The sequence below is a fragment of the Gorilla gorilla genome, chromosome 4, assembly GCF_029281585.2.
Source record: "Gorilla gorilla gorilla isolate KB3781 chromosome 4, NHGRI_mGorGor1-v2.1_pri, whole genome shotgun sequence".
Taxonomy (NCBI): Eukaryota; Metazoa; Chordata; class Mammalia; order Primates; family Hominidae; genus Gorilla; species Gorilla gorilla.
The window spans coordinates 30,895,401-30,921,957 of NC_073228.2; the positions used below are offsets into that span (position 1 = coordinate 30,895,401).

A 26,557-nucleotide genomic window follows, 5' to 3' on the forward strand; every position below is an offset into this window, starting at 1 on the left:
TTAATCAAGGGGGTGAGTTGGAATAAAGAGAAAGATTAAGAACATGTTTCAAGAGAAATGAAAAGTGTCAGGTACCATAGTAAGTTCTCTCTGGCTTAAGCCGTCTGATTCAGGAACTGGGCCCCTCTCATGGCTATAAAAACTCTAATTTGAGGTACTGACTCATGGCTATGAATTTCTAACATAGGAAAAGGAAAAGGTAGCCCAAATAGAAGATCATAGGGTTCGCTATTTCCTCTTTAGGTAGAGAGAAACAGAAGAGTAAATGGGTTCTGTTCCCAGTCTTACAAGCATTCATTTGAGAACTACATAAACTCATCTAAAGAAGGGATAACTGACTGGGGAGTTCAACTAAGTGTCAAGTGTAACTTAGTGTTCTCTACAGTCTTAACATTGAACATTTATATAATAACTGTTGCCTTTCCAAATATTGTAGAACACCAAAGTAAAATAGGTTTAAGACTCAAGACGCCACTTCATACAACAGAAGTCAGTTCTACCATGTTTCTTGTAGCTGTCTAGAGCATAAGTACAAGTAACTAAACTGTAATGACACCACTAAAATTTTGGAAATTCTTCAACAAAATGTTTTGGCTTAATGGAACTTAGGGTCAGTTCTCCATATGCCAATGTCCTATGCCCAAAATGGGCTAGCTTCAAAGGCAGCCCAAAATATCCCAAAAATTATGTCTGAAAGTTAGCCTAGTAAGAGCAGAAAGCAAAAGCATGTCCATTCTTTTCAACAGATGTTTACCAGTCCTGACCATAGATTCCAGAAAGCAAGACTTTGCTAGAGTTAATGCTTTATAAAGATAACCTTAAAACAAAAATTTCCATGCTAAGCCTAATAGAACGAAAGCTTGTATCAAAGAAATATTCTGTTTAAACATAATGCTGCTTTAAAAGCATAACATAAAAGATAATTTGAAATGCTTTGTAAAATATTTCACTTGATTACACAATTGACCATAGGCCCAAACAAAGGAATAGTGATCATAACATAAGGGCAAACTTAACTGAGGATCAGGTTTAAGTCAGGTAACGAAGATAAAGACTCAGCATTACCAACTTGTAATCACGTTATGATATTTAAAGCCTTATGTTTTATAAGAAATCAACAATGGTTATCATTGTTGATTATCACTGACTATCATTATTAATCAGATATCAAGAAATATTGATCATCTGCTCTGTGGAAGGTACCAATACCAGCAAAGGGAGATACAAAGACAGCCCTTGTTCTCAAACAGTCCTTTATTATAAGCCATCATTTTTTCCCCTCTGTTCTAAGCATGCTACATATAAGGTAATCCAATAATAATGCCATCCAGGAGTATCTTTTATTTTTTTTGAGACAGAGTCTCACTCTGTCACCCAGGCTGGAGTGCAGTGGTGCGATCTCAGCTCACTGTGAGCTCCACCTCCCAGGTTCATGACACTCTTCTGCCTCAGCCTCCTGAGTAGCTGGGACTACAGGTGTGTGCCACCATGCCCGGCTAATTTTTTGTAGTTTTAGTAGAGATGGGGTTTCACCGTGTTAGCCAGAATGATCTCGATCTCCTGACCTGGTGATCCACCTGCCTCGGCCTCCCAAAGTGCTGGGATTACAGGTGTGAGCCACCACACCCGGCCCATCCAGGGGTATCTTAAGCCAAGCAGCAACAGAACAATCAGGATCCACACCTACTGTTAAGGTGTTTCATGCTTCCACTTTTACCGTTTTCATTTGGCAAAGAAATCCTGATCACAACAACGTAAAAACATTTAGAGACTTAAGAACTGCTATCAGTATCATCTCCTTCTACTCACTCTTGTCCATGGATCATGGATGCCATAAAATCTGCTAACCGAATTCCTTTTTGCAGCATACCACTTAATTGCAGGAAAAGCTCAAACTCAAATGTGTTATTATTTAAAGCCAAGCCTCACTTCAAATTGAGGTATTTGGGTTTAGAAAAATTCCTCCCCAGAATTCTACTCTGGTATTAGAAAAATCACAATTACAAGCCACAGAATATTAAAGTCACAACTTTGGCAAAATATCAGGATCACTTCAGAGGTGAGATTTGAACTTCAGCACCCAAAACCAAAAATACAATGTTCTAATCCTACAATATCACTCTCTTCTGTGATTATGAAGGCCTCTTAAATACTAAGAACAGAAAGGGGGACAAAGCCTCTATTTTTCTCCTCTCCATGCACAACTCAGTCCCAATGTTCTGAATATATGAATATTCTGTAACAACAAGCTACCTTCAAAATGTCCAAGTAATTACAGGTTCAGGTCAAGAACTCTAGACCATATTGATTACATCTCTATGCAAGAAGGACCCTCCAGCACCATTTATACCCATGATAACAGAGACAGCTTTTAAGGATCTGTGACATCAAGAATTTTCAGTCATATCCATGCCAGGAATGGAAAGCCAATGACCAGTCAGGCCTGTCAGTTGTTGCCTAAAGCAATAAGGACAAGCTGGGAATTCATCACACTGGAACTTCATCTGCCAGCTGCATTCACACATTTTCACCACCTGAATAGTTGATTCTCTTCAACTCCCACGTGGCTCATTTCAGCATACAGTGTTTTGAAATGAATATTTGATTAGGCAGGGTAGAAAGAGGTTTGGACTTATCTGAGGTGTCACCATAATGCACTTTAAGTAATTTTAAGTATCAGAAGCTAGGTGTCCTAAGTCCTGTTCTTTGACTATTGCTAAAATGGACCTTGATCCTAATTAAAGAAGATTAAATGAGATGAGACATGTGGCAAGACCTAGCACAGTGGTGGGCACCTAACTGTTTATAAATTAATACTGGTTTCCCATCTCTTTTACTTCTGTCTGTTGAAAAATATCCTGAAGATTCCTCATAGAGCCTCTTGATTATTCAGAGATGGGGATCTCACACTGCCAAGGAAACTTAAAAATCACCCTGCTACTTTTACAATTTCTCTTTTTATCAAAAGTCCAAACCATCACTTAAATATAAACCTAAGAAATAAAGAGGCTGGTCACAGTGGCTAATCCCAGCACTTTGGGAAGCCGAGGCAGGCGGATCACAAGGTCAGGAGATCGAGACCATCCTGGCTAACACGGTGAAACCCCGTCTCTATTAAAAATAAAAAAATTAGCCAGGCATGGTGGCGGGCACCTGTAGTCCCAGCTACTCGGGAGGCTGAGGCAAGAGAATGGCATGAACCCGGGAGGTGGAGCTTGCAGTGAGCCGAGATCGCGCCACTGCACTCCAGCCTGGATGACAGAGCGAGACTCAGTCTCAAAAAAGAAAAAAGAAAAAAAGAAATAAAGAAACAGAGTAGGCTTCTTAAAATTCCTTCCTTATGTTTAGATCTGAACAGTTAGATTATAATATGTCTACGTATGGTTTTCTTTGTGTTTATTAATATCTCACTCAGCATACACTGAGTTTCTTAAAACTTTGACTTATGTCTTTCATTAACTTTGGAAAATTCTCAACCCTTCATGCATTTCTTTTGCCATATCCTCTTCTTTTCTTCCACATATGTGAAATAATTACACAGATGTTAGACAGTTTGATACTGCTATAGTTTGATATACCGCTCACAGTGAGTTCTATTTTATTTCAGTACTTTTCTCTCTCTGCTTCAGTTTTGATAAATTTTTGCTTATTGTCATTATACTTAATAGTGAAATAATAAACCCTTCCTCCTAGGGTTGAGAAGAAAACAAGAATATTCAATATCATCATTTCTATTCAACATCATAGTGGAGGTTTAAACAAGTGTAATATGGGAGAAAGATAAATATAAAGATTAAAAAGAAATAAAACCATCTTTATTTGCAGATGACATGATTACATAGTAGAAAATCCAAGAGATTCTACTATTAGAATGAATAAACGAATTTGGAAAAGTTGCTGGAAACAAGTTCATTTTTTGTTTTGAGACAGGGTTTCCCCTCTGTCACCCAGGCTAGAGTGCAGTGATGCAGCCTTGGCTCACTGTAGCCTCGACCTCCTGGGCTCAAGCAATCCTCCCACCTCAGCCTCCCAGGTAGCTAAGACTACAGGTGCATACCACCATACTCAGCTAATTTAAATTTTTTTTTTTTTTGTAGAGACGAGTTCCGACTATATTGCCCAGGCTGGGATACAAGTTTATTATACAGAAAAGTATTTTACTCTATATGCTGTAAAGAAAACTGACAAGTGAAATAAAAACGTGCTATAGTTATTATCATCAAAATGTAATAATAGAAAGAAAAAACTTTTATATAAGATGTGTAAGACTTCTGCATTAAAACTTATCAAGGAGAAATTAAAGAAGGCTTAAATAAGTGAATAGTTATAAAAGTTTATGTTTTGCCTGTAATCTCAGCTACTCAGAGGCTGAGGCACAAGAATCGCTTGAACCCTGGAGGTGGAGGTTGCAGTGAACCTATATCACACCACTGCACTCCAGCCTGGACAACAGAGTAAGACTCCATCTCAAAAAATTAAAAAAGCTTGTTTTGAAAGATTTAGTATTTTTAAGATGTCAATACTTCCAAATTTGATATACAGATTCAATGAAATCCCAATCCAATCTCATCTGAATTTCTGTAGAAATAAACAAACAAGCTAGTAATTTAATATGTGTGTGTGTGCGTGTGTGTGTGTGTGTACGAGAATATGCGTACCAGTGGTTTTCAAACATTTTAAAATTCAGGATCCCAGTGTGCTTAAAAAAACTCAGGACCCCAGTCAGGTGCGGTGGCTAATACCTGTAATCCCAGCACTTTGGGAAGCCAAGGTGGGCAGATCACTTGAGCTCAGAAGTTCAAGACCAGCCTGGCCAACATGGTGAAACCTTGTCTCTACTAAAAATACAAAAATTAGCCGGGCATGGTGGTGCATGCCTGGAGTCCCAGCTACTCAGGAGGCTGAGGCAGGAGAAGCACTTGAACCTGGAGGCAGAGATTGCAATGAACCGAGATTGCACCACCACACTCCAACCTGGATGACAAAGCGAGATTGTCTCAAAAAAACAAACGACAACAACAAAAAACCCAGGACCCCAAAGATCTTTGGTTTATATGTACTATATCTATCAACATTTAATACAATTATGTATCAGCTAATTTAAAAACAATGATAAAGCCTCTATGTAGAAATATCAATTACATTCTATATAAAAATATTTTCTAAACAGAAAGAAGTGAGAAAAGTAACATTTTTAAGAGAAAATCCTCTAATAGACAACAGCTAGATTCTCATATCTGCTATTGCATTCTGTCTGTTCTGATATGCTGTTTTGGTTGACGTACACGAAGAAAAGTTGGTCTAACTCAAATATGTAACTGCTAAAATATAAAGTATATTAATAGCATTTTCAGGTTCTGGGGATATTCTTCCTTGATATGATCCTTAACAAATTAGTTGCAATGTGGAATCTGAAACCATATCAATTAACTTTCATATTCTATTACATTAAAATCCTTTATCCTATCTTGCATTTGGAATGAGTCCTTTACTCTTGCATGATTTTGTAGCAACATGAAACTGGTCATTCGGAAAATGTTGCAGATGTTCCAAATGCTGATATATTTTAATATCTATTATGCAAAAATCATGTTAGTTAATATCACTACTTATTTAATGAGAATTTTTTTTTTTTAAGACAGAGTTTCACTCTTGTTGCCCAGGCTGGAGTGCAATGGCACGATCTTGGTTCACTGCAACCTCTGCCTCCCGGGTTCAAGCGATTCTCCTGCCTTAGCCTCCCAAGTAGCTGGGCTTACAAACATGCGCCACCACACCCAGCTAATTTTTTGTATTTAGTAGAGACAGGGTTTCACCATGTTGGTCAGGCTGGTCTTGAACTAACCTCAGGTGATCCACCCGCCTTGGCCTCCCAAAGTACTGGGATTATACGCGTGTGCCATCGTGTCCGGCCGAGAAATGTCTTTAAATATTGGGGCTCTGTTAAACAGACAGTGGTGGATACAAGGTTTTCAAATTTCTAATTTTCAATTGAAAGCTAGAATGTTATTATTGGTAATAAATATTGTTAGTCGTTTTCTTCAAAGTGACAGAGTTTGCTTATTTTTGAGAAAATTTCTGCCAAATGCCCATGTCTGAATAAACATAGTTTGTTTTATTCAGATAAAATGGGATTCCATGAAAACAGTTGCTAGTTCAGTTTACCAATCACAATGGCTTTCCCTCAAGACAACTATTGTGCACTCATTCCCACTTGATATACAGAATATTAAGACGTTACACAAGGATCAAAACTTAATAAAATTAAAGTTGATGATTTTTACTGCTTTAAAGATATTCTTAGGTGAATACAGCTTAAAAAAGAACTCTTAAGTAGGTAGCAGAGGCTACTAGCATAGTTAGGTGCCATTGCCTTTACTATGATAACAGGTCACCAGTTTTATCCACAATTGCTTCTGCACCATCTATACTAAATTTCACCACAGTAGAAAAAACAAAGGCAAATAATAACTTGGTACTAGTATAAAAATAATTTTGACTTAATAGACCACTTGAAAGTGTCTTGGGAATTCCCAGAGTTCTGTGGGCCACACTTTGAAAAACCACTGGTATGTTCGTACAAATGCACATGTGTGGAAATGCAAAGGCCCTAGAATAGCCAAGATAACCAGAATGAAAAACAAAGGTGGAGGCCTTAAAATATGAGACTTCAAAACTTACTAAACATCTACAGTAATTAAGGTAGTACAATGTGGGTAAAAAGACAGCTATATAAATCAATGTAACAGAATAAAGAACCCAAGAAAAAATAAAAATTTTAAAAAGGCATCAGTGCAATTCATAATAGGAAAGGCGTATCTTTTTGATAAACAGTGTGGGAGCAACCGGAAGAAACTAAACACCTTGATCCCCGCCCTACATCAAAATAAAATTTTTTTTTGTTTGTTAAACAAGGTCTTGCTCTGCCACCTAGGCTAGAGTGCAGTGGCATGATCACAGCTCACTGCAGCCTCAACCTCCCAGGCTTAAGTGATCCTCCCATCTCAGCCTCCTAAGTAGCTGGGACAACAGTTGTGCACCACCATGCCTGGCTAATTTTTGTACTTTTTGTACAGACAGAGTTTCGCTGTGTTGCCCAGGCTGGTCTCAAACTCCTAAGCTCATGCAATCTGCCCACTTGGGCCTCCCAAAGTGGGATTATAGGCATAAGCCACCACGCTTGACCACCCACAATAAAAAATTAATTTGAAAAGGATCATAGTCCTAAATGTGAAGGCTAAAACTATACAATTTCTAGAAAAGAGTTATCTCTTCAAGACTGGAGGGGCTGGGCATGGTGGCTTACACTTGTAATCCCAGCACTTTGGGAGGCCGAGGCAGGCAGATCACCTGAGGTCAGGAGCTCGAGACCAGCCTGGCCAACATGATGAAATCTCATCTCTACTAAAAATACAAAAAAATAGCTGGGCGTGGTAGTGGGCACCTGTAGTCCCAGCTACTTGGGAGGCTGAGGCAGGATAATCACTTTGAACCTGGGAGACGGAAGTTGCAGTGAGCCGAGATCATGCCACTGCACTCCAGCCTCAGTGACAGACTGAGACTCTGTCTCAAAAAAAAAAAAAAAAAAAAAAAAAGACTGGACAAAAGATTTTTTTTGTTTGTGAAAACATAAAAGGAAAAAGCAATGAAAAAATTAGATTTTTGCTTATCAAAAGATACCATTAAGAAAGTGAAAAGGCAATTAACTGAAAGAAAATATTTGCAATGCACATATCTCACAAAAGGACCATATCCAGAATATTTAAAGAACACTTGGTATTCAATAAAGACAACATATCTAATAAAAATCAGTGAGTTAACTAGGACATTACAAAAGATGATATCCAAATGGCCAATGAGTATATTAAAGATGCTCAATATCATTACTCAACAGAGAAAAGCAAATTCAAACCATAGTTCACATCCACTGGAATGGTTAAAATAAAGATCAATAATATCAAGTGTTGATGAGAATGTGGAGCAACTGGAACGCTCATGCATTGCTGATAGGAATGCAAAATTGTACAGTCATTTTGGAAAACGTGTTGGCAGTTCCTAATAAAGTTAAACATATGCCTACTTTGTGATCCGGCAATTCCAGTACTAGGGATATGCCCAAAGGAAATGTATGCATATGTTGACGAGAGACAGAGAGAGAGAGAGACAGACAGACAGACTTATAAAAAAATGTTTATAGCAGCTTTATTCCTAATAGCCAAAAGCTGGAAATGACAGAATATTGGATATATAAAGTGTGGTATATTTGCAGAATGGAACACTACACTGCAATATTAAAAATGAACTAGTGATTCATGTAATACCTGGATGAATCTCAAACAAATTAAGTTGAGCAAAAGAGGTTAGATACAAAAGCATACACACAAGATGATTCCAATCATATGAAGTTTAATACAGGCAAAGGTAATCTGTGATGATAAAAATGGTTACCTCTAGGTCACTGGTAGTATTAACTGGAAGGGGCATAAGAAACTTTCTGGGTTGATGGAAATATTCTATGTTTTTATGTGAGTGGTGGCTGAGTATAAAAATTCATCAAGCTGTATGATTAAAACGTGCATTTTTGCTATACACAAATTATACCCTAATTTTAAAAACATCTTCAGAGGTGCTTGAAAACACAGGTTCATCCATGTTTCAAGCTGAAAGGGACTCCGCTGAGACTAGAACTAACAAAGATCCACAAATTAGTGGTCATTATTCTTTCCTTAACACCAAGCTTCCAGAACAAGACTTTTCTCTGGAACAACTATTTTCATTTTGATTATTTACTTTAGCCTTTCTGTGACAGTTCTCAACAATATCCAGAGGGAATATCAGAAGCTCTGGTTCTGACTAGTTGACCAAGTGGGGTCCCAAGCTGCTCTTTAATTGCCCACTGGGCTTACTATTCAATGGAGAGGGGCTCTTTGTTTGTTTCTAAGTTTATAGATGGCACCTATAAGCATAAGCCTCTCAGGCTCTTGCAGACAGTTTAAAATAGTGTTGCACTAACAGTTTTGACACTCATGTCACTAAGACAAATGGAATTCCCGGTTCAGACTTAAACAAATTCTAATAGTGCCCCCAACTCTGTCCCCCTGCCACCATAGTCTGATGCAACAGACTACACAAACAGTCCAGCCCTGTATGAGAGGCACAGTAAATGTACAAAAGTGAAAAGTTGGGTCTTTGGTCAAAAAGTCCCATGTAAATATGTGGAACCCTACTATATCAACAGTGAGAAGTATTGCATCAATTCCCTCTCAAAATGCTTAGGAAAGATTTAAAGCCATGTCAAGGACCTGATGCTTGCAATATAGAAAGCATAGGCAAGGTTTTAGTTGACACAAAGATTATTCAAAGAAGCAATGTGTCATCAGAAGACACTTTCCCAACAGCTTCTTCTACTTCTGTTTACTGTTTCTTCATCTTCAAATGGGGCTATCATTTTTTCTTAATTGTGCTGAACTTAAATTTTCCTCATTGTTAACTTGACTTTGGTCTTCTAACATCCTATAAATACTAGAAAGAAGAAAGGGCCAGGCGCGGTGGCTCACGCCTGTAATCCCAGCACTTTGGGAGGCCGAGGCATGCGGATCACGAGGTCAGGAGTCTGAGACCAGCCTGACCAACATGGTGACACCCCATCTCTACTAAAATACAAAAGTTAGCTGGGCATGGTGGCACATGCCTGTAATCCCAGCTACTCGGGAGGCTGAGGCAGGAGAACTGCTTGAACCCGAGAGGCAGAGGTTGCAGTGAGCCAAGATCACGCCACTGCACTCCAGTCTGGGCAACACAGTGAGACTCCATCTCAAAAAAAAAAAAAAAAAAAAGAAAGAAAGAAGAATAAGAGGAATGTTTAAATCAGAAGAGGAGAGATACAGCTGAGCATTTTCCTTATGGGCAAATAAGGTCTTTTCCCTATGTTCTTAATCTCTAAAACTTACTTTTGATTTTATATAGACAGCAGATAGTCGAAAGATTAGAATTAATTTAATGTATACACTTACTCATTTCTAATATAAAAGCCAATCTTAATATTTGAGTTTGAATATTTTTTCCCCTCTGAGGGATTGTTCACAGGTCAGGGCTGAGCCTTCTTTTAATTTCACTCTTATCCTTAATCTTCTTACTGATCCCACACAAGCTTTCAGTACCCAAGGTATATGCCCTGGAGTTTTTGTCACTTTATAATCATCAAGAATATCTGAAACTCTATTAATTGAAAATCACATCATTTATTCAAAAAATATCTTAATATTTCTGAAGAACTTTATATTCAGGAGTTATTTAAGGAAATAATTTGAACACACCCCTTCCACAAAAGGTGGTAAAAAAAGTTTTGCATGGGGACTCTTAATCTTCTTTTACTGATGTAGAAGTGAATGGCATGGTAGGAGAATGACTTGAAGGTTTCAGCAAAAGTTCAAGACCATGATTATGAAGTCATGGCTTTTTCCACTCAGTTCTAGCTCTAAGACCATGGAGCTATGTGGCCACATCATTGTAGACTGAACAGTGTCTCTCACTAATCTCTTTATTTTTACCATCAGCATCTCTGTGCCTCTGACAGCCTTTAAGAAATAGTACCTAAGTAGGCCTCAGATTGAAACGGCAACTGTCAATACAGTGAAATATAATCTTAGAATACGCTTCCCCAAGGCTGGGCACGGTGGTTCACGCCTGTAATCCCAGCACTTTGGGAGGCCGAGGTGGGTGGATCACCTGAGGTCAGAAGTTCGAGACTAGCCTAGCCAACATGGTGAAACCCCATCTCTACTAAAAATACAAAAAATTAGCCGGGCGTGGTGGCGCGTGCCTGTTAATTCCAGCTACTTGGGAGGCTGAGGCAGGAGAATGGCTTGAACCCAGGAGGTGGAGATTGCAGTGAGCTGAGATCATGCCATTGCACTCCAGCCTGGGTGACACAGCGAGACTCCGTCTCAAAAAAAAAAAAAGAGTGAAACTCCGTCTCGAACGAAAAAAAAAAAAGAATACTCTTCCCCCAGTCCATGAACAAAATCTCTATATGATAAAAGAATGCCTCTATAAGAAGGTCCTTCCAGCACAGATTTGACTGCAAGACAAAATAAAAACTGCTCAAATAACCTCCTTGTCATCTATCTAATCACACTTCTCTATTAATGAGTATTATTTGTTTTTTTTAAGGTGATGTACCAAATGCCAAATACATAAAGTAGGCATAAATGATCATTATAAAATCAATCAAATCAAACTAGTTTGGGATTTTAAGTGTGTAATTTTCTTCAGTAAACAAGTTATTTTGATAGTGGAGAAAATTAGGTGCTCAAAAGATATCTCCTAAATTAATTATTTGTATTACTTCAATTGTACAACAAAAGTAGTATTTCTCTTGAGTCAAGAACAACAAAAAACCCCAAGTCTGCAACTTTGTCCCTATTTACTGAAATGCTTGACGTAACACTAATACCTTATGATCCAAGGCTGCTCAGGATAAGAAGTCATTTTTCTTATCTGTCACATTGTCCTTCTCACACTACCATCTTCCTCAGGCATGTACACAAACACTGCTTCCACCACACTTCCTCAGGCATGTACACAAACACTGCTTCCACCACACCTCATAACTTTATAAAATGTTTTCTTTAATAGAGTTTGATAAAGATATCTGCTCTCCATATGAGTCACGCATAAGTTTGTCTTTCGATCTCAATTATCTGAGTTCTTTGTTAGTAAACATCCATCTCCATAGTAAAACCACAAATCAGGACAAACAAACTTAGGGCGAACCAGATCTTTCTAGGCTCTTTGATTTGATGACTCAGAAGCAAGGAAAGGTTATCTATTAGGTACAGCCTTCAAGTTTTGGAACAAGAATAGTCAGCAATCTGGAAAACAAAGTTCCAACAAGACATTGGCAGCTGTCTTTCTGCTTTCTCTTTAGAGGTCCTACATCTTTTTCAAAAGAAGGGCACATGTTATAAGGTACAAAGAATAGAAAGAAATTCTTAGCTATCTAGCCAAAATGAACATACAGGAAAATGAATAAAGTGATGCAGTGCTTTGGCTAGAAATACTATCAATGATTCATCAACATTGTTGTTCATCAGCTGGACATGGGAAAAAGTGAGCAACTGCCCCAAATCCCATTTGTTCTGGGTAGCCTGTGTCTTAGGTTAAAATCCTATAACGTGTCCATTTCCAAAATGATCTCCTCAGCCAACAACGGAACATCTTACAATTATTTAACCCCCACAAATTTTAGGTAGGATGGTTTTTGTTTTGTTTCGTTTTGTTTTGTCTTTTTGAGACAGAGCCTTGCTCGATCACCCAGGCTAGAGTGCACTGGTGCAATCTCAGCTCACTGCAACCTCTGCCTCCCGGGTTCAAGCGATTCTTGTGCCTCAGCCTCCTGAGTAGCTGGGATTACAGCCATGTGAAACCATGCCCAGCTAATTTTTGTATTTTTATTAGGGACGGGGTTTTGCCATGTTAGCCAGGCTGGTCTCAAACACCTGACCTCAAGTGATCCACCGCTCCGGCCTCCCAAAGTGCTAGGATTATAGATGTGATCCACTGCGTCCAGCTGGTATGGTGTCATTAGAATCACCAAAGACAAGATGAGACAGATGTTATGGGAATAACATCTAGTCATCAAGCAGTTATAGAACTGCTAAAAATCAAAAATACTCTATATGTATCTTACAGAGAGACAGTAAGAATCTAGTTCATAGGTGTCTAAAGGCATAGAATTTACCCAGTGCTTAAATCACTGAAGTTAATAATTTAAAAATATGTATTTTAGGCAATGTGTTTCTTTGCAAAAGCATGAACCAGAGATTACCAGATATTAAGAAATTGTGAAAAAAACCATTACGTGGTAAAAGTGGCACACTCTGCACACCTCTTTTAGTTTCAATGGAATAACGTTGTTAGATTAATACATAGATATCTAGAAAATAAACTGCAGACCCAAGATCTAAATAAAATATTTTCACTTTAAAAACTGTTATAATTGTCAAAGGATTTAATTATATCACATTAAATTCTATATCTGTGAATAAAGTAATTATATGAAAAACAATTATACTGCCACAAGGTTAGACAGAGCAAGAGCTGTCACTAAAATAGAGGGTTAGGTGTAACATGTGCCATAGGAATAATTAAAAAGATAATCCATGAAGTCATATAAAATGCTTGAAGGTAATACAGGGCAATGAAGACCAACAGAGGAGGTACCACACTGGTTGTATCTCCAAGTAACAGGCAATGAAACCTCCAGATAAGCAACTTCCTGATGTGCAGCTGACTCCAATGCATGGATCATAATCAGAGGTGCACTTCCCGGTTCAAGAGCAATTATAAAAATTTATTAGATTCTTTTTAACATAAGAATCTACAACAAAATTTTCCCATAAATATGTTTACATAAAGAACTCAAATTATTTAGCCTCGATTTTGTTAGACTTGCTACCTTGATTTTTGTTAGCCTAGATGTTGTTTTCCGCAGACGTAGAAAGTAATTCTGTTGACAACAGTTGGTCCTATTAAAGTAGATGGACATTCCACGACAAAACATTATTCACTCAAAAAATGCGTTAACGTATATTTCTCATTCAAAAGGGATCTGAACCAATTGAGAGGTAGCTGAAGAGAGAATTACTCATAAAAGTCCAATTCCTTATCTATGAGGCTTCTTTAGCTCAAAGTTAAAGAAGGCAGCACACATGTTTCACTGTTTTGGTTGTCTTTCAGAAAGGTACCATGGCTTCCTGGAATGAAAACAGGCCTAGAAAAATAATAATAAAGCTTAGCCACCAAGAAGTTCTTTCCTACTCAAAAGATTGGTACTTTCAGGCAGAGAGCGTCAATGCCATCGAAACTCATACAGTGTATCTCTGACACAAATTAAGTAATCTTAGGACTACTTACATATCAGATTATTTACATGTAGGATCTAATTCCTTATTCAAAAACCAACTTAAAAACTCTTCTTGCAAAAGGATTTAAATAACACTTCACTGAAGCTCCTCCCTTGTTGCATGAGATGACTTTACATACAGCTAAGATTGCTACATGATAAATATGGAATGCTGGCCAGACGCAGTGGCTCATGCCTGTAATCCCAACACTTTGGGAGGCTGAGGCGGGTGGATCACATGAGGTCAGGAGTTCAAGACCAGCCTGACCAACAAGGTGAAATCCCATCTCTACTAAAAATACAAAAACTAGCTGGGTGTGGTGTCAGGTGCCTGTAGTCTCAGCTACTTGGGAAGCCGAGATAGGAGAATTGCTTGAACCTGGGAGGCAGAGGCTGCAGTGAGCCAAGATCGTGCCACTGCACTCCAGCATGGGTGACAGTGGGAGACTCTGTCTCAAAAAAATAAAAAATAAATATATATATATGGAGTGTTACCTCAGAATCTAGTATTGAATATGTCTACTTTTAATAACACAAGGTAACTGCTTTGGCAGCATGTGTTCCTAGTAGCTAGTCACTCGACAATAAAACATCAGTAATCTGGTAGTTTAAGAAGGTTTAAAAAGCCCAATCAAGGCCTACTCTTGTAATCTTGAATAAAATACTTCAGATTAAAATATGTAACATTTCCAAGATTCACAATTGTAAACGATCATTCCAAACGAGCACAACAATCTCTTAGCATTCTCAGAATGTGACTATAAAAAAGATTTATCGTTTAAGTTCCCTATCTCGATATCTCATTCAGTGCCGGGAAGCAATGATAGCGACTCTACACATTTCCATGCTCATTTCCAGGGGACAACCATGGTTGCCAAGTTAAAGCAGTAGGAACAAGTATGAGTCCTCTAAAGTAATAGTCTACGTTAAAAATGAAGGCATAGCCCTAGATGGGGCAGCTCAGTAAGATGCAAGGTACAATCCACTAACCAAAAAATCAGAAAGCTAAGAATATGTATAAAACCCATTAGCTTCGAAACTTAAAAATATATCCATATCCACAGACAGAAGCTTTGGTCTTTTTAAAGTGACCTTCACAAATCAGTTTTGTGTTTGTTTCCATTTTCTTTCACAGTTTAAGCCTCAATCAAATCAGCAGTCTCTAGGGATTTTGAAATCGCTATAGATTAAAATCCTCTCTGACTCAACTGTTTGACTAATGCTGAGTATTTAATAATTCTACTTGAGAGAGAATTTTTTGGACAAAATCCTGCCATGCGCTGTCTTCAGATGCTCCCCAGCTGCACTATAAAGCAAGGCATCACTGTCCTTATTTTATCACTTGACTTAGAGATGAGAAAATATATCACTACAGACAATTCTACCATTTAGTAGGCCTGGCTGAAAACAGTTTTATAATACTAATGGAGCAACTATCACCTATAAAGGCAAAGATCTTCTCTGTACTAATGATACATATTCATAGCTTGTTTCCAAGGATAGGAAATTAATAACTGTGATAGATAGACCAGGGTTAAGTTAATGAATTTTTAAACTTGATGCTTTTGATAATAAAATCATTCAAGCTATAGCATTTGGACTCTCTGCTCTCTACTTCCACAGATTAGGCACTTTGATACTCAACAGGTTGAGTAAATTGAATCCATAGATTGTATTTACGTTCTCTGTCAAGGTTGCTTCTCCACATTTCAGTGATCAAAGGCAAAACAGTCATCAACCCTGTATCCTTCAATACTATGTTCATTACATTTAATCAAGTGCCAACTCCACTGCATCATTCACCAACCTTAGGAATGCTTAAAAGCATGGCATTGTTCAGCAAGAAATATAGGCACAGTACTGTATTAAAACGCACACACACCACAAAACAAAAAAACAGAGAGGAAAGCAAATAAATGTCATCCTCTACATTGTGCGAGAAAATTAGTTAAAAATGCACAGGACTGCCCAATAAATATTTCAGAGGTGGTTTTCTACCTGAGGCAGCATCAATCACTGTGGAAACTCCCCTTCGATCAGAGACTGGACGGGATGACCCTGGCATGCTGACTGGGTCAGAGCGGACTGGCTGGATCCTGCAATGCAATTTAATTTAATTCACATATGTTACTGGCATCAAAACTGTCACTTGCTACAAAAGACCTTAAATCAGGAATGCTGGAGTAGCACAATCCATTAAAGAACCATCCATTCTAAAACAAGACAAACAGGGGAGCTGCAGTCCCTAATTGCTGCACAAGGATAAAGCACTACAAACATTCTCTACACTCTGGACCCCTTCTAACTTATCTTTGTGTGTTATTCCATAGATTTTTAAGGAAGGGACCGAAAAGCTGACATTAATTTAAAGGGATACAATAAGTAGAATGGGAGAGGAAATTAAACACTGAAAATGTTTATACTGAAACCTTTGGGATTTCCAAGGGACACACATGAAGAGTTTTGAGAATCCTGAAATTCACTAATATCACCATAGCTATTAATGTGTTCCATAAAAGGCAGCAATGTGTAATTTCAAATTTTGAGATGCTCCATTAAAATGCTTAATGAATGAAAGTTACTTTATATCTGACAGTAAGCATAGGATAACAAAGATGTACTGTGGCCGGGGTGGGTCACTACTAACTGAGCTACCTTTATAAAGTTACCAACTAGCATACAAGAATCAATTAGAACCTCAGTAAACGTGCAAATTACTACACACAATTTAAAGTTGCTTAAGAATAATAAACATCCATCCTGGCTAACATGGTGAAGCCCCGTCTCTACTAAAAATGCAAAAATTAGCCGGGTGTGGTGGCATGCACCTATAGTCCCAGCTACTCAAGAGGCTGAGGCAGGAGAACTGCTGGAACCCAAAAACCAGAGGTTGCAATGAGCCGAGATCGTGCCACTGCACTCCAGCCTGGGTGACAGAGCAAGACTCCGTCTCAAAAAAAAAAAAAAAAAAAAAAAGAATAATAAACATATAAATGCCAAATGCCGAGTGTCTCTAGCTGCATTAGAATAAATACTATTAACATAAAAGTATCTGGAAGATTAAAAGATCTGAAAGTCCCAGGCAACTTAGTGAAACAAAAACTTATTACAACAATATATGCATGCATTTCTGGTAATTCATTCATACAGTAAGTATTTACTGAATATTAATTGCTTGTAGGCATTACTCTGAGAACGAGCAGAAACAAAACATAAAATACAGACCAATGTGTATATATATGACATAGCACATGAACATTCATGACAATGCAAAATAAAACTAAAGTGTAAATATGAATGACATAAATAGTAAAAGCTCAGATTGAGGAGATGGGGGAATACATGCAGGGTCCACATCAGTTAGAGATCTCGTAGAGCTAGAACAGGGATTAGGTCTGTATATAGTAATAGTATATACGCATAATGAAGAGGAGCAAGAAATGCCCTTTAAGCACAGGACTACAACATATAGAAACTTAGATTAGTGACTGAATACGATAGATTCAGGGCATCTTGAAGTGCATGATTTGGCTGAAGTATAGAGTTCATAAAGGCTATTGATGGAAGATAAAAAGTTGATAAGAAACATGGGACAGATGACAGAAGCCTGAAATGCCAAGTATGAACTGCAGATTAGTTATGAAATGCATGCATTTGTTGTGAGGAAGAAAAAACAGGAGGGAGGTATAGGATGATCTATTACCGGAAGGTGAAAATACTGATTAACAAATATTGATCACTGCTATGTAGGACTACCCAATATTCATTCCACCCCAGCTAATTTTTCTAAGCCAATCATGGTAATCTCATCACATCTTGGCAGTGGTTAGTTAGGGGATAGGTAAGCCTAAGCTAATATGGGCCAGTTAGAAAAGAGAAGTTTATTTAAAGTGTCTGGAAAAGAAGTTTCCTTGTTCTTGAGAGCAACAAAAAGCTAGCCTCTTAGATATGGTCAGTCCATTCAAAATTATGCCCCCTTCTAGTCTAAACAACTTCCTATGTGGGCTAATACAACTCCTATAGTTAGTCAATTTATATTGGGGTTTCTGAATAATCCAGAGTTGGAGGTAGGGTGTGAATGGGGCTACAGATGAAGCAAGATTGGCCATGACTTGATAGCTGAAGCTGGACAACAGATACATGGGGGTTTATGCTATTTTTCTTTTTATTTTATACATGTTTGAATTTTCTTCATAATTAAAAAAAGAGAAAAACTGGTTGGGATGATGGAAACGTTCTGAAATTAGTGGGATGGATGCCAAACATAGTGAATATACTAAAACCCACTGACTTGTACATTTTAAAACAGGTAAATTTCATGTTATGTGAATTATATCTCAGTTAAATAAAATAAAATAAATGATAAACAATTTCTGAGGAGCTAATCTTGAGTGGAAAGAGAGGCTTTGCATACTCAGCATCTTTTACATTATATGTTTCTCAGGTCTGTTAGCAAATATTTCATTGCCCATTCTTTTTAAACACCTGCTCTGTGTAGGGAGCTTGCCTGATTCCCTTATGGATGAGAGTCAACACTATGCCTGCCTGTTTCACATTTTGGTTAGGGGACAGGGAGGAAGATTATCACCGCACTACATATTATTATTGGTATCCTATGGGGTACAGGACAGTGTACTAGGTGTCAAGGGTCAGGTGAGCCCCAAAAAATCTAAACAAGGACTTCACAATTTAAGAGAGAAAGTAAAGCCAATGGTCGGCCATAGGCCACCATGCACAGGCGTGTAGAAATCAGATGAGAGACAAGGAGCTGGGCTAGAGTGATCATAAACAAGAATGAGGAGAATCTCAATAGTTGGGTTTCTAATTGGATGCCGGGTGGGAAACGGTGGTACTAAAAAGGACTTAAAATTGATGTGAGTAAAATCTATATTTCCCATAAAAACTGCTGTAGGGTCTTAGCCAAGGTCCCAACCAAGCTTACCTGCTGAAAGTTTAAAATATAAATTACAAATGCAATTAACAGAAATTTATAAACCTGCTGCTCAGTATAAAGGTTTCTAAAGGTTATATGTGTCCTGTAAACAGGATAATATTCTAATCAAACATAAACAATTTAAAGTCATTTAGATTTAAACAAAATTTGGGGAGTTATTTATTATTATTAACAAAGGGAAAGTCTCCGAGGAAAATTCTTAAGGATTCGGAAAAGTAGCTATATCTGCTTTTAAAAGAAGCGAGTTAGAACTATCTTAATAGAAGGACTATACCTGAGGAAAAGAGTAACAAAGAAAGCTGAGGAGGCCACGAAACAATGGGGCAAAGACATCCTCAGAAAAAGTACAGCACAGGGCTTTATAAATAGCAGCTGGTCAATCACTAGAAAGAAAATGAGACAGTGTCTTGTGCACGGTTTAGCAAAAAAACTAAATGTGTTACATAGTTGTGAAGAGAATAAATTGGTTACTTATTTTAAACGCTTTATTATTAAGATTTAAATAACCAAATGACTGTTGTAAACACGAGTACACTGAATCACTAAGTTGAGGACTGCAAAGAAGTGACTCCCTGATCATGGCTTGAGGTCCTAATCTAGACCATATTTAATCAATTAGCATCACTGAAAATTGGTCTGACACTCTCACTGTATTCTGTCATTATTACCTGACATCTTGGTCAAAAAATGTCATTTTTAGAAAGCTGGAGGAATTATGCTGGAAAAAAAAAATGTAGAGAAGAAAAAAAACAAAATACAAAGCAGAGTAAACAAAAAATACTAAACAAGGTATTAAAAGAAGATACATTCTTCTTGATGAATCGTTCTTTTTTTGTTTGTTGGTTTGTTTGTTGTTTTGAGACGGAGTCTCACTCTGTTGCCCAGGCTAGAATGCAGTGGCACGATCTCGGCTCACTGAAATCTCCGCCTCCTGTGTTCAAACAATTCTCCTGCCGCAGCCTCCCGAGTAGCTGGGATCACAGGCGTGCACCACCATGCCCGGCTAATTTTTTTGTATTTTTTTGGTAGAGATGGGGTTTCATCATGTTGGCCAGGCTGGTCTCGAACTCCTGACCTCATGATCCACCCTCCTCAGCCTCCCAAAGTGCTGGGATTACAGGCCTGAGCCACCACGCCTGGCTGAATCATTCTTTAAGAAGATACATCAGTCAGGGGAAAGCAAAAATGTAAAAAGGGACAGCAGTTAGGAGTCTGTGAGATGTTGCTAGGGTGCTGGCATTAGGAATGGAGAGGAGTGGAAGGTTTCTAGATGTATTTTGAATAGAAATGACATAAGTTGGTGAAGAATTAGATGTGGCATCTGTGAAAGGAGAGATTTCAAGGATAACCTCTAGATTCTGTCTTGAGTAGGTAGTTTGTGGAGTAATTTAAAGAGATGAGGCCAGGCGCAGTGGCTCACGCCTGTAATCCCCACACTTTGGGAGGCAGAGGCGGGCAGATCACCTGAGGTCAGGAGTTCAAGACCAGCCTGGCCAACATAGTGAAACTCCATCTCTACTAAAAACACAAAAATTAGGCAGGCGTGGTGCCGCATACCTGTAATACTAGCTACTCAGGAGGTTGAGGTAGGAGAATCGCTTGAATACAGGAGGCTAGAATACATTCTAGATGTTGCAGTGAACTGAGATCGCACCACAGCACTCCAGCCCAGGTGACAGAGTGGGACTCAGTCTCAAAAAAAAAATACTCATGCCTGTAATCCCAGCACTTTGGGAGGCCAAGGCGGGAGGATCACTTGAGGTAAGGAGTTCAAGACCAGCCTGGCCAACATGTTGAAACCCCGTCTCTACTAATAATACAAAAATTAGCTGGGTCTGGTGGTGGGCGCCTGTCATCCCAGCTACTCAGGAGCCTAAGGCAGGAGAACTGCTTGAACCCAGGAGACAGAGGTTGCAGTGAGCAGAGATCACACCATTGCACTCCAGCCTGAGTGACAGAGCAAGACTCCGTCTCAAAAAATAAAATAAAAAATAAATAAAATAAAATAGAGATGACAAAGAATAGGGGTGAGAGCAGGATTAGGGAGTGAGATGAAGAGTTGCAATTCAGACCCAAGTAGGCAGCTGGCCGTACTCTAGGCATATCTCCTGGCACCTCCTGGCAGGTACTCAGTAAATATGTGTCATATTTTCTAAACAGATACATCAGGCATAATCCAACTTTGCAACAATTTTCATCTTGTTATAAAAATTTTTTATTGTTACTGACAAAGAGAAGACAAAAACATATTTCCACTATGTAACTGGAACATTTTTTCCCACTATTTTTTAAAAGGTGTGCAAGAAAAAGGTCAGAGGGTTGTTTTACATTCAATTCAAGATATACTATAGAGTTTTTTTTAAAGAGAAGACAAGAAAAGGGAGATTATATTACATTAGACTGAGTCCTTCATTATCTGTTGCACCCTAATGTGTCAAGTCTTGGTATAACAAATTAAACTGCTAAGCAAACTTGAGACTGCAAGTCAAAACTGTCTGAGTTGCAATTAAAAAAAAAGCTAATAATAAAAAGCATAATTTGTACACCTGTCCTAGGATTCCTACAAATAAGGATGAGAGAACATGTATTATAAAAATATAGAAGATAAACTATAACTGAATTTATACCAACATTTTTCCATCCAAAAACTTTATATAATCTAAAAGAAGGGAGATACAGGATTAGATAAAAATCACAGATGAAATTTAATTGAAAGGTGGTGCCAACTTCAGAAAGATCAGGAAAAGAATACATAATCAGATTCAAGCAGTTAGAAATATAAGCAAAGCATCAAAAAGTGGAAAAGTGCAGTGACTATTAGATTTAGGGAGAATATAATCTGAAAAGCAAGTATTTATTGCATGTAATGTGATCCCACGAGACCCTACATACGATCCCAAGTAATGACAGGGAATTACGTGCAACAGTACATGTAGTCTGCAACATGATACTGTGCCAAAAGGGGAAACCTAAATATTACATATGATGCTCATTTCACACGAACATATTAATCCTTTTGTTCAAATCACTCCCTAATTCTCATTTCCTACCTGAGACTGTTGAGATCAAGATCATCTGTATCAAAATCCAAAAGAGGCTGTGGCGTGTCACTCGGACCATGAGACTGCAACACAGATGAACTGGATGAGATAACTGTGGTTTGGCCTGAGGGATGGATGGTTTTGAACTGGAACTGTGGACCCATCCACAGACGTCTATGGGGTCCAGTGTGTGTTACAATTTCAACCTGGAACAGAGTAGCAATGATGATTTAAATGGTTTGTGATCCTGATTTGAGAGACTTCACAATCCCCCATTCTTCCTCTTAACACCCACATTCTTCAAGAAGCCCATGTTAAAGTGGCAAAGGGATAGGACACCCATAATTAAAAGATGATGATAATCACAGCTGATGTAGACGTTCAAAATATCCCTCTACTGCTTTTCATCAACATAAGCAAAAAATACATTTTGTGTACATATACATACACAGACACACATGCACACCTCACACACATATACAAGACAAAAATCACATGAAAGTAAAAGGACCAGTTGCTTGCCTCATATAACTAGTGTCAGCTCCGTAGGATCTACCTTTTCATTCATTCTAGACAGTACTTACCATGTTGTGGGCATGCACTGAATACTACACCTATTAATCCACAGATTAAAAGTAATTCCTTCACTGAGGATCAAGCTTATGACAAACGTGAAGTTGTTCTTGAACTATCCAAAGAAAAGTAAAGGTCTGAAATAATTTTAATGCCCAAAGCCACTTTATTTCCATAACAAAATATTATAATATTTATTATACTGCCCTAATATTACCCCAATCCACTTTAAAATGAAAAAAGTATTATATATTTTCTCTCAAACTAGATTTTTGTCTTCCAAATACCATTAATTAGTGTTTTCTCAACTGCCACAAATATCGACACAGGCATTTGATGTGCTACAAAACAGTAATACCAAAATGCTTTATGAATTTCACGCTCAATGGAGGGGATAGGGAATGTTGCCAATATTTTATTTTATTTATTTATTTTATTTCATTTTTTTTTTGAGACGGAGTCTCGCTCTGTTGCCCAGACTGGAGTGCAGTGGCGTGATCTCCGCTCACTGCAAGCTCCGCCTCCTGGGTTCACTACATTCTCCTGCCTCAGCCTCCCCAGTAGCTGGGACTACAGGCGCCCGCCACCACGCCTGGCTAATTTTTTGTATTTTTAGTAGAGACGGGGTTTCACCGTGTTAGCCAGGATGGTCTTGGTCTCCTGACCTGGTGATCCGCCTGCCTCGGCCTCCCAAAGTGCTGGGATTACAGGCGTGAGCCACTGCTCCCGGCCGCCAATACTTTATTAAACATTACAAAGTCAAAGAAGTGGGTAGAAGACACTTGGAAAAACCTGAAAATATATATATTACATGACTTTTTTTTTTTTTTTACAAATAATCAACTCAAATGAGAGACTAAATATACAAACTAGTTTAAATGTCTTGTCATTGGTACATTCATGCCTGTGCAAATACTTTATGTAATTGACTTCCCACATGCCTTATTTTTGTCCTGAGTTCTTTTATATTTAATCACATTTCTCTGATTGTGGTGATTAATTCTTAACAAAACATAACTGAAAAGGTTCACAGAGTGTAGCCCTGTGTGAGTCCAAAAGGGCAAAAGCATCATGGTCTTTGGAACAATATTCACATTCCCACTAATCACAGGGAGAAAAATGCTCAGATTGAGGACAGTGATTTCTGATTCAAGTAGTTGTATTCAGCAATGTAAATTAGGCCACAGATAAAGCATTCTGTGTACTTTAAGCTCAAAACCATCAGTGTCACAGAGCCCAGAGGTAAACAGATGCCTGTTCAATTTCACCGAGGCGATGGCCAGATGTTCCTATTCACTCTCCTGTTGTGTGCCGGACAAACACATTGTATATACTTTCACACTGACAGCACACATTACCCCTTTTTCTAATTGAAAAGTTGAAGTGAAGGACAGTGGTTTCTCTGCCAGCATTCCTTGGACAACATTTTGATTTTGGAAAAAACACACATTTTGGGTTTACTTTATCTTCCTATCATTAAGAAAGGATGGACCGCCACATGCCGGGAACTGAAGAATCGACTTCCTTCAAGGAACTTCCTGTGAATATTTTTGGTGTGATGAAATAAATACATGTTACCTAGACACTGCTTGATTTTCCAGTTTACTTTACTTTTGATTTTCCAGACTTTAGTTTTCAGGCTACCCTCCTTGAGAAAGAAATGAAACTACAAATGGCCTCCACATTTTTGAGGCACCTGTCCGATGAAAAGCTGCCAGATTGGTAATCTGAGATAGGTCATTAGCTTCATAAAATGATGTCAGACTTGAGGCAGACATAACAGCATTTGTAATGAAGTCATTTGTAATCCCATCATTTTGACATCTGCCCAAGTATCTTTTATTTCAAAACCCTTGAGATGAAGACAGCTTCACCTGGCAAGGGGAGGGATGGTCAGTGAAGCTGTTGGAGACTGGGCATGGTGGCTCCTGCCTGTAATCCCAGCACTTTGGGAGGCCAACACAGGAGGATTGCTTGAGCCCAGGAGTTCAAGACCAGCCTAAGCAACATAGGGAGATCCTGTCTCTACATTAAAAAACAAACAAAAAAAACAAATTAGCCGGCATGGTGATGCATGCCTGCAGTCCCAGCAATGTTGTAGGGCTGGCTTAGAGACCACTAAAAGCAGCATTACATGGGCTTAGGAAAGGAAACCAAGGCACCATCAGAATTTCTGCAGGGTGGAATGTTATCTTTCCAATAATGAAAGTATGAACTCAATCTTCGGAAAATGTTGGCTCCACAAAACAAATCCCAAAGACTGCTGAGTGGCTTCACTGTTTCATCAAGGTCAACTTTTATTTTAAACCTGATGAAAATGTGTTCCAAAGAGCCTATTTAAATTCCAAGCTCCTGGCTGGCCACAGTGGCTCACGTCTGTAATCCCAGCACTTTGGGAGGCCAAGAAGGGTGGATTGCTTGAAGTCAGGAGTTCAAGACCAACCTGGCCAACATGGCGAAACCCCTTCTCTACTAAAAATACAAAAATTAGCCAGGCATGGTGATGCATGCCTGTAATCCCAGCTACTCAAGAAGCTGAGGCATGAGAATCGCTTGAAACCAGGAATTGGAGGTTGCAGTGAGCCAAGGTCGTGTCACTGCACTCCAGCTTGGGTGACAGAGCAAGACTCTGTCTCAAAAATTAATAAATTAATTGATTCCAAGGCCCTAAGGCTTTAAATGGATTGTGTGAAAAATACACAAATTTTATGCCATGTTTATGGAAGCTAACATATATATATATACACACACACACGTATAATGTATATATAATATGTATATGTACACCTGCAGCAATATTTGTGGAGTAATTTGTAATATGGAAAGACAACTAATTCTTGATAATCCAACAAAGAGTTACCAATTCTCCCCTTTTACCTCTAAGGAAAAGAATAAAAACAGTAAATTTCTGTTTTATTTTACTTTAATACTCTCAATATTTCAGAGTTTTACCTGGGAAAGCCATTCTTCATCTTCCTGTCCACTGTGGTCAGAAGCTAAACTGTCATAAGACCCATGTCGAGTAATGGGCCCAGGACTTCCAGGGGGAACCACTATAGGAGAAAGAAAATACATTTAAACCACTTTATTCCATGCAGTGGAAAAACAGACGTGGGCACAACCATTTTGGATACTATGGTAATTTATAAGATAAAATATAATACTTTAAAGCACAAAGGCGATTCAAACAATTATTAAACAAGTAAGAATGAAGTTCTTAGGAATAAGATACTTTAAAAAATATCTACAGAAATTTAGTAATGCCATCTTCTTGCAATAAAAGAAATAAACAACTAACTACATATGCTAATAGCAAAAGTACACTGAAGAGCAGCGACAAATCTGTTCACTGGGGGATGACATTAGGATTCTTTAAAAGAGTTTATTTAGTAGCTTCATATAAATGCTAGGCATAAACATGCACATTTAATAGAAAAAATGCTTTCAGTCCTAAAAAAAATTCATTTATCCAGAGAAATACATCATCTTTCTTAGATACCTGAGTAGTTTTCATGATTCTTAAGTGGTATGACATAGTCAAATTATAAACAGCCTACTTTTTCATTCAAATAGGAACATTTGCTTAGTAAAACAATACAATGATTCAAAAATATTTACTGAGTTCCTAATATGAACCAGATATTATCTCCTCAAAATCTTAGTCTCTTCTTTGGAAGCTACGACTCACTCACTCTGTCTGTCTCCATATCTCTAAAGGTATTTTTTTTCTTTTTTTCTTCTTCTTCTTTTTTTTAACAGCAGTTTTAGGTTCATAGCAAAGTTGAGCTAAAGATACGGATATTTCCCATATAACCCCCCAACCTCATATATGATTTTATTTAATCTTTTTTTTTTTTTTTTCTTAAGAGATAGGATCTTGCTGTGTCACACATGCTGGATTACAGTGGCATGATCATAGCTCACTGTAACCTCAAACTTCTGGGCTTGAGCCATCTTCTCACCTCAGTCTAATAAGTAGCTGAGACTACAGGCATGAGCTACCAATGCCTGCCCAATATTTTCTTCCTTGTAGAGACAGGATCTCACAATGTTGACCAGGCTGGTGTCAAACTCCTGGCCTCA

General features: G+C 38.2%; 1 protein-coding gene across 9 annotated transcripts in view; it reads right to left on the bottom strand.

Annotated features, from left to right (window-relative positions):
- Nucleotides 1–26,557, bottom strand: part of BCAS3 (BCAS3 microtubule associated cell migration factor) — a 709,394-nt gene that overhangs the window by 292,612 nt on the left and 390,225 nt on the right. For all 9 annotated transcript variants that reach the window (XM_019027610.4, XM_019027611.4, XM_019027606.4 and 6 more), the window contains 3 exons: nt 25,427–25,527; nt 21,911–22,107; nt 15,905–16,002 (listed from right to left, as the gene is read on the bottom strand). In XM_019027610.4, the coding sequence (XP_018883155.1) occupies nt 15,905–16,002; nt 21,911–22,107; nt 25,427–25,527 (396 nt within the window). The remainder of the gene's footprint in view (nt 1–15,904; nt 16,003–21,910; nt 22,108–25,426; nt 25,528–26,557) is intronic.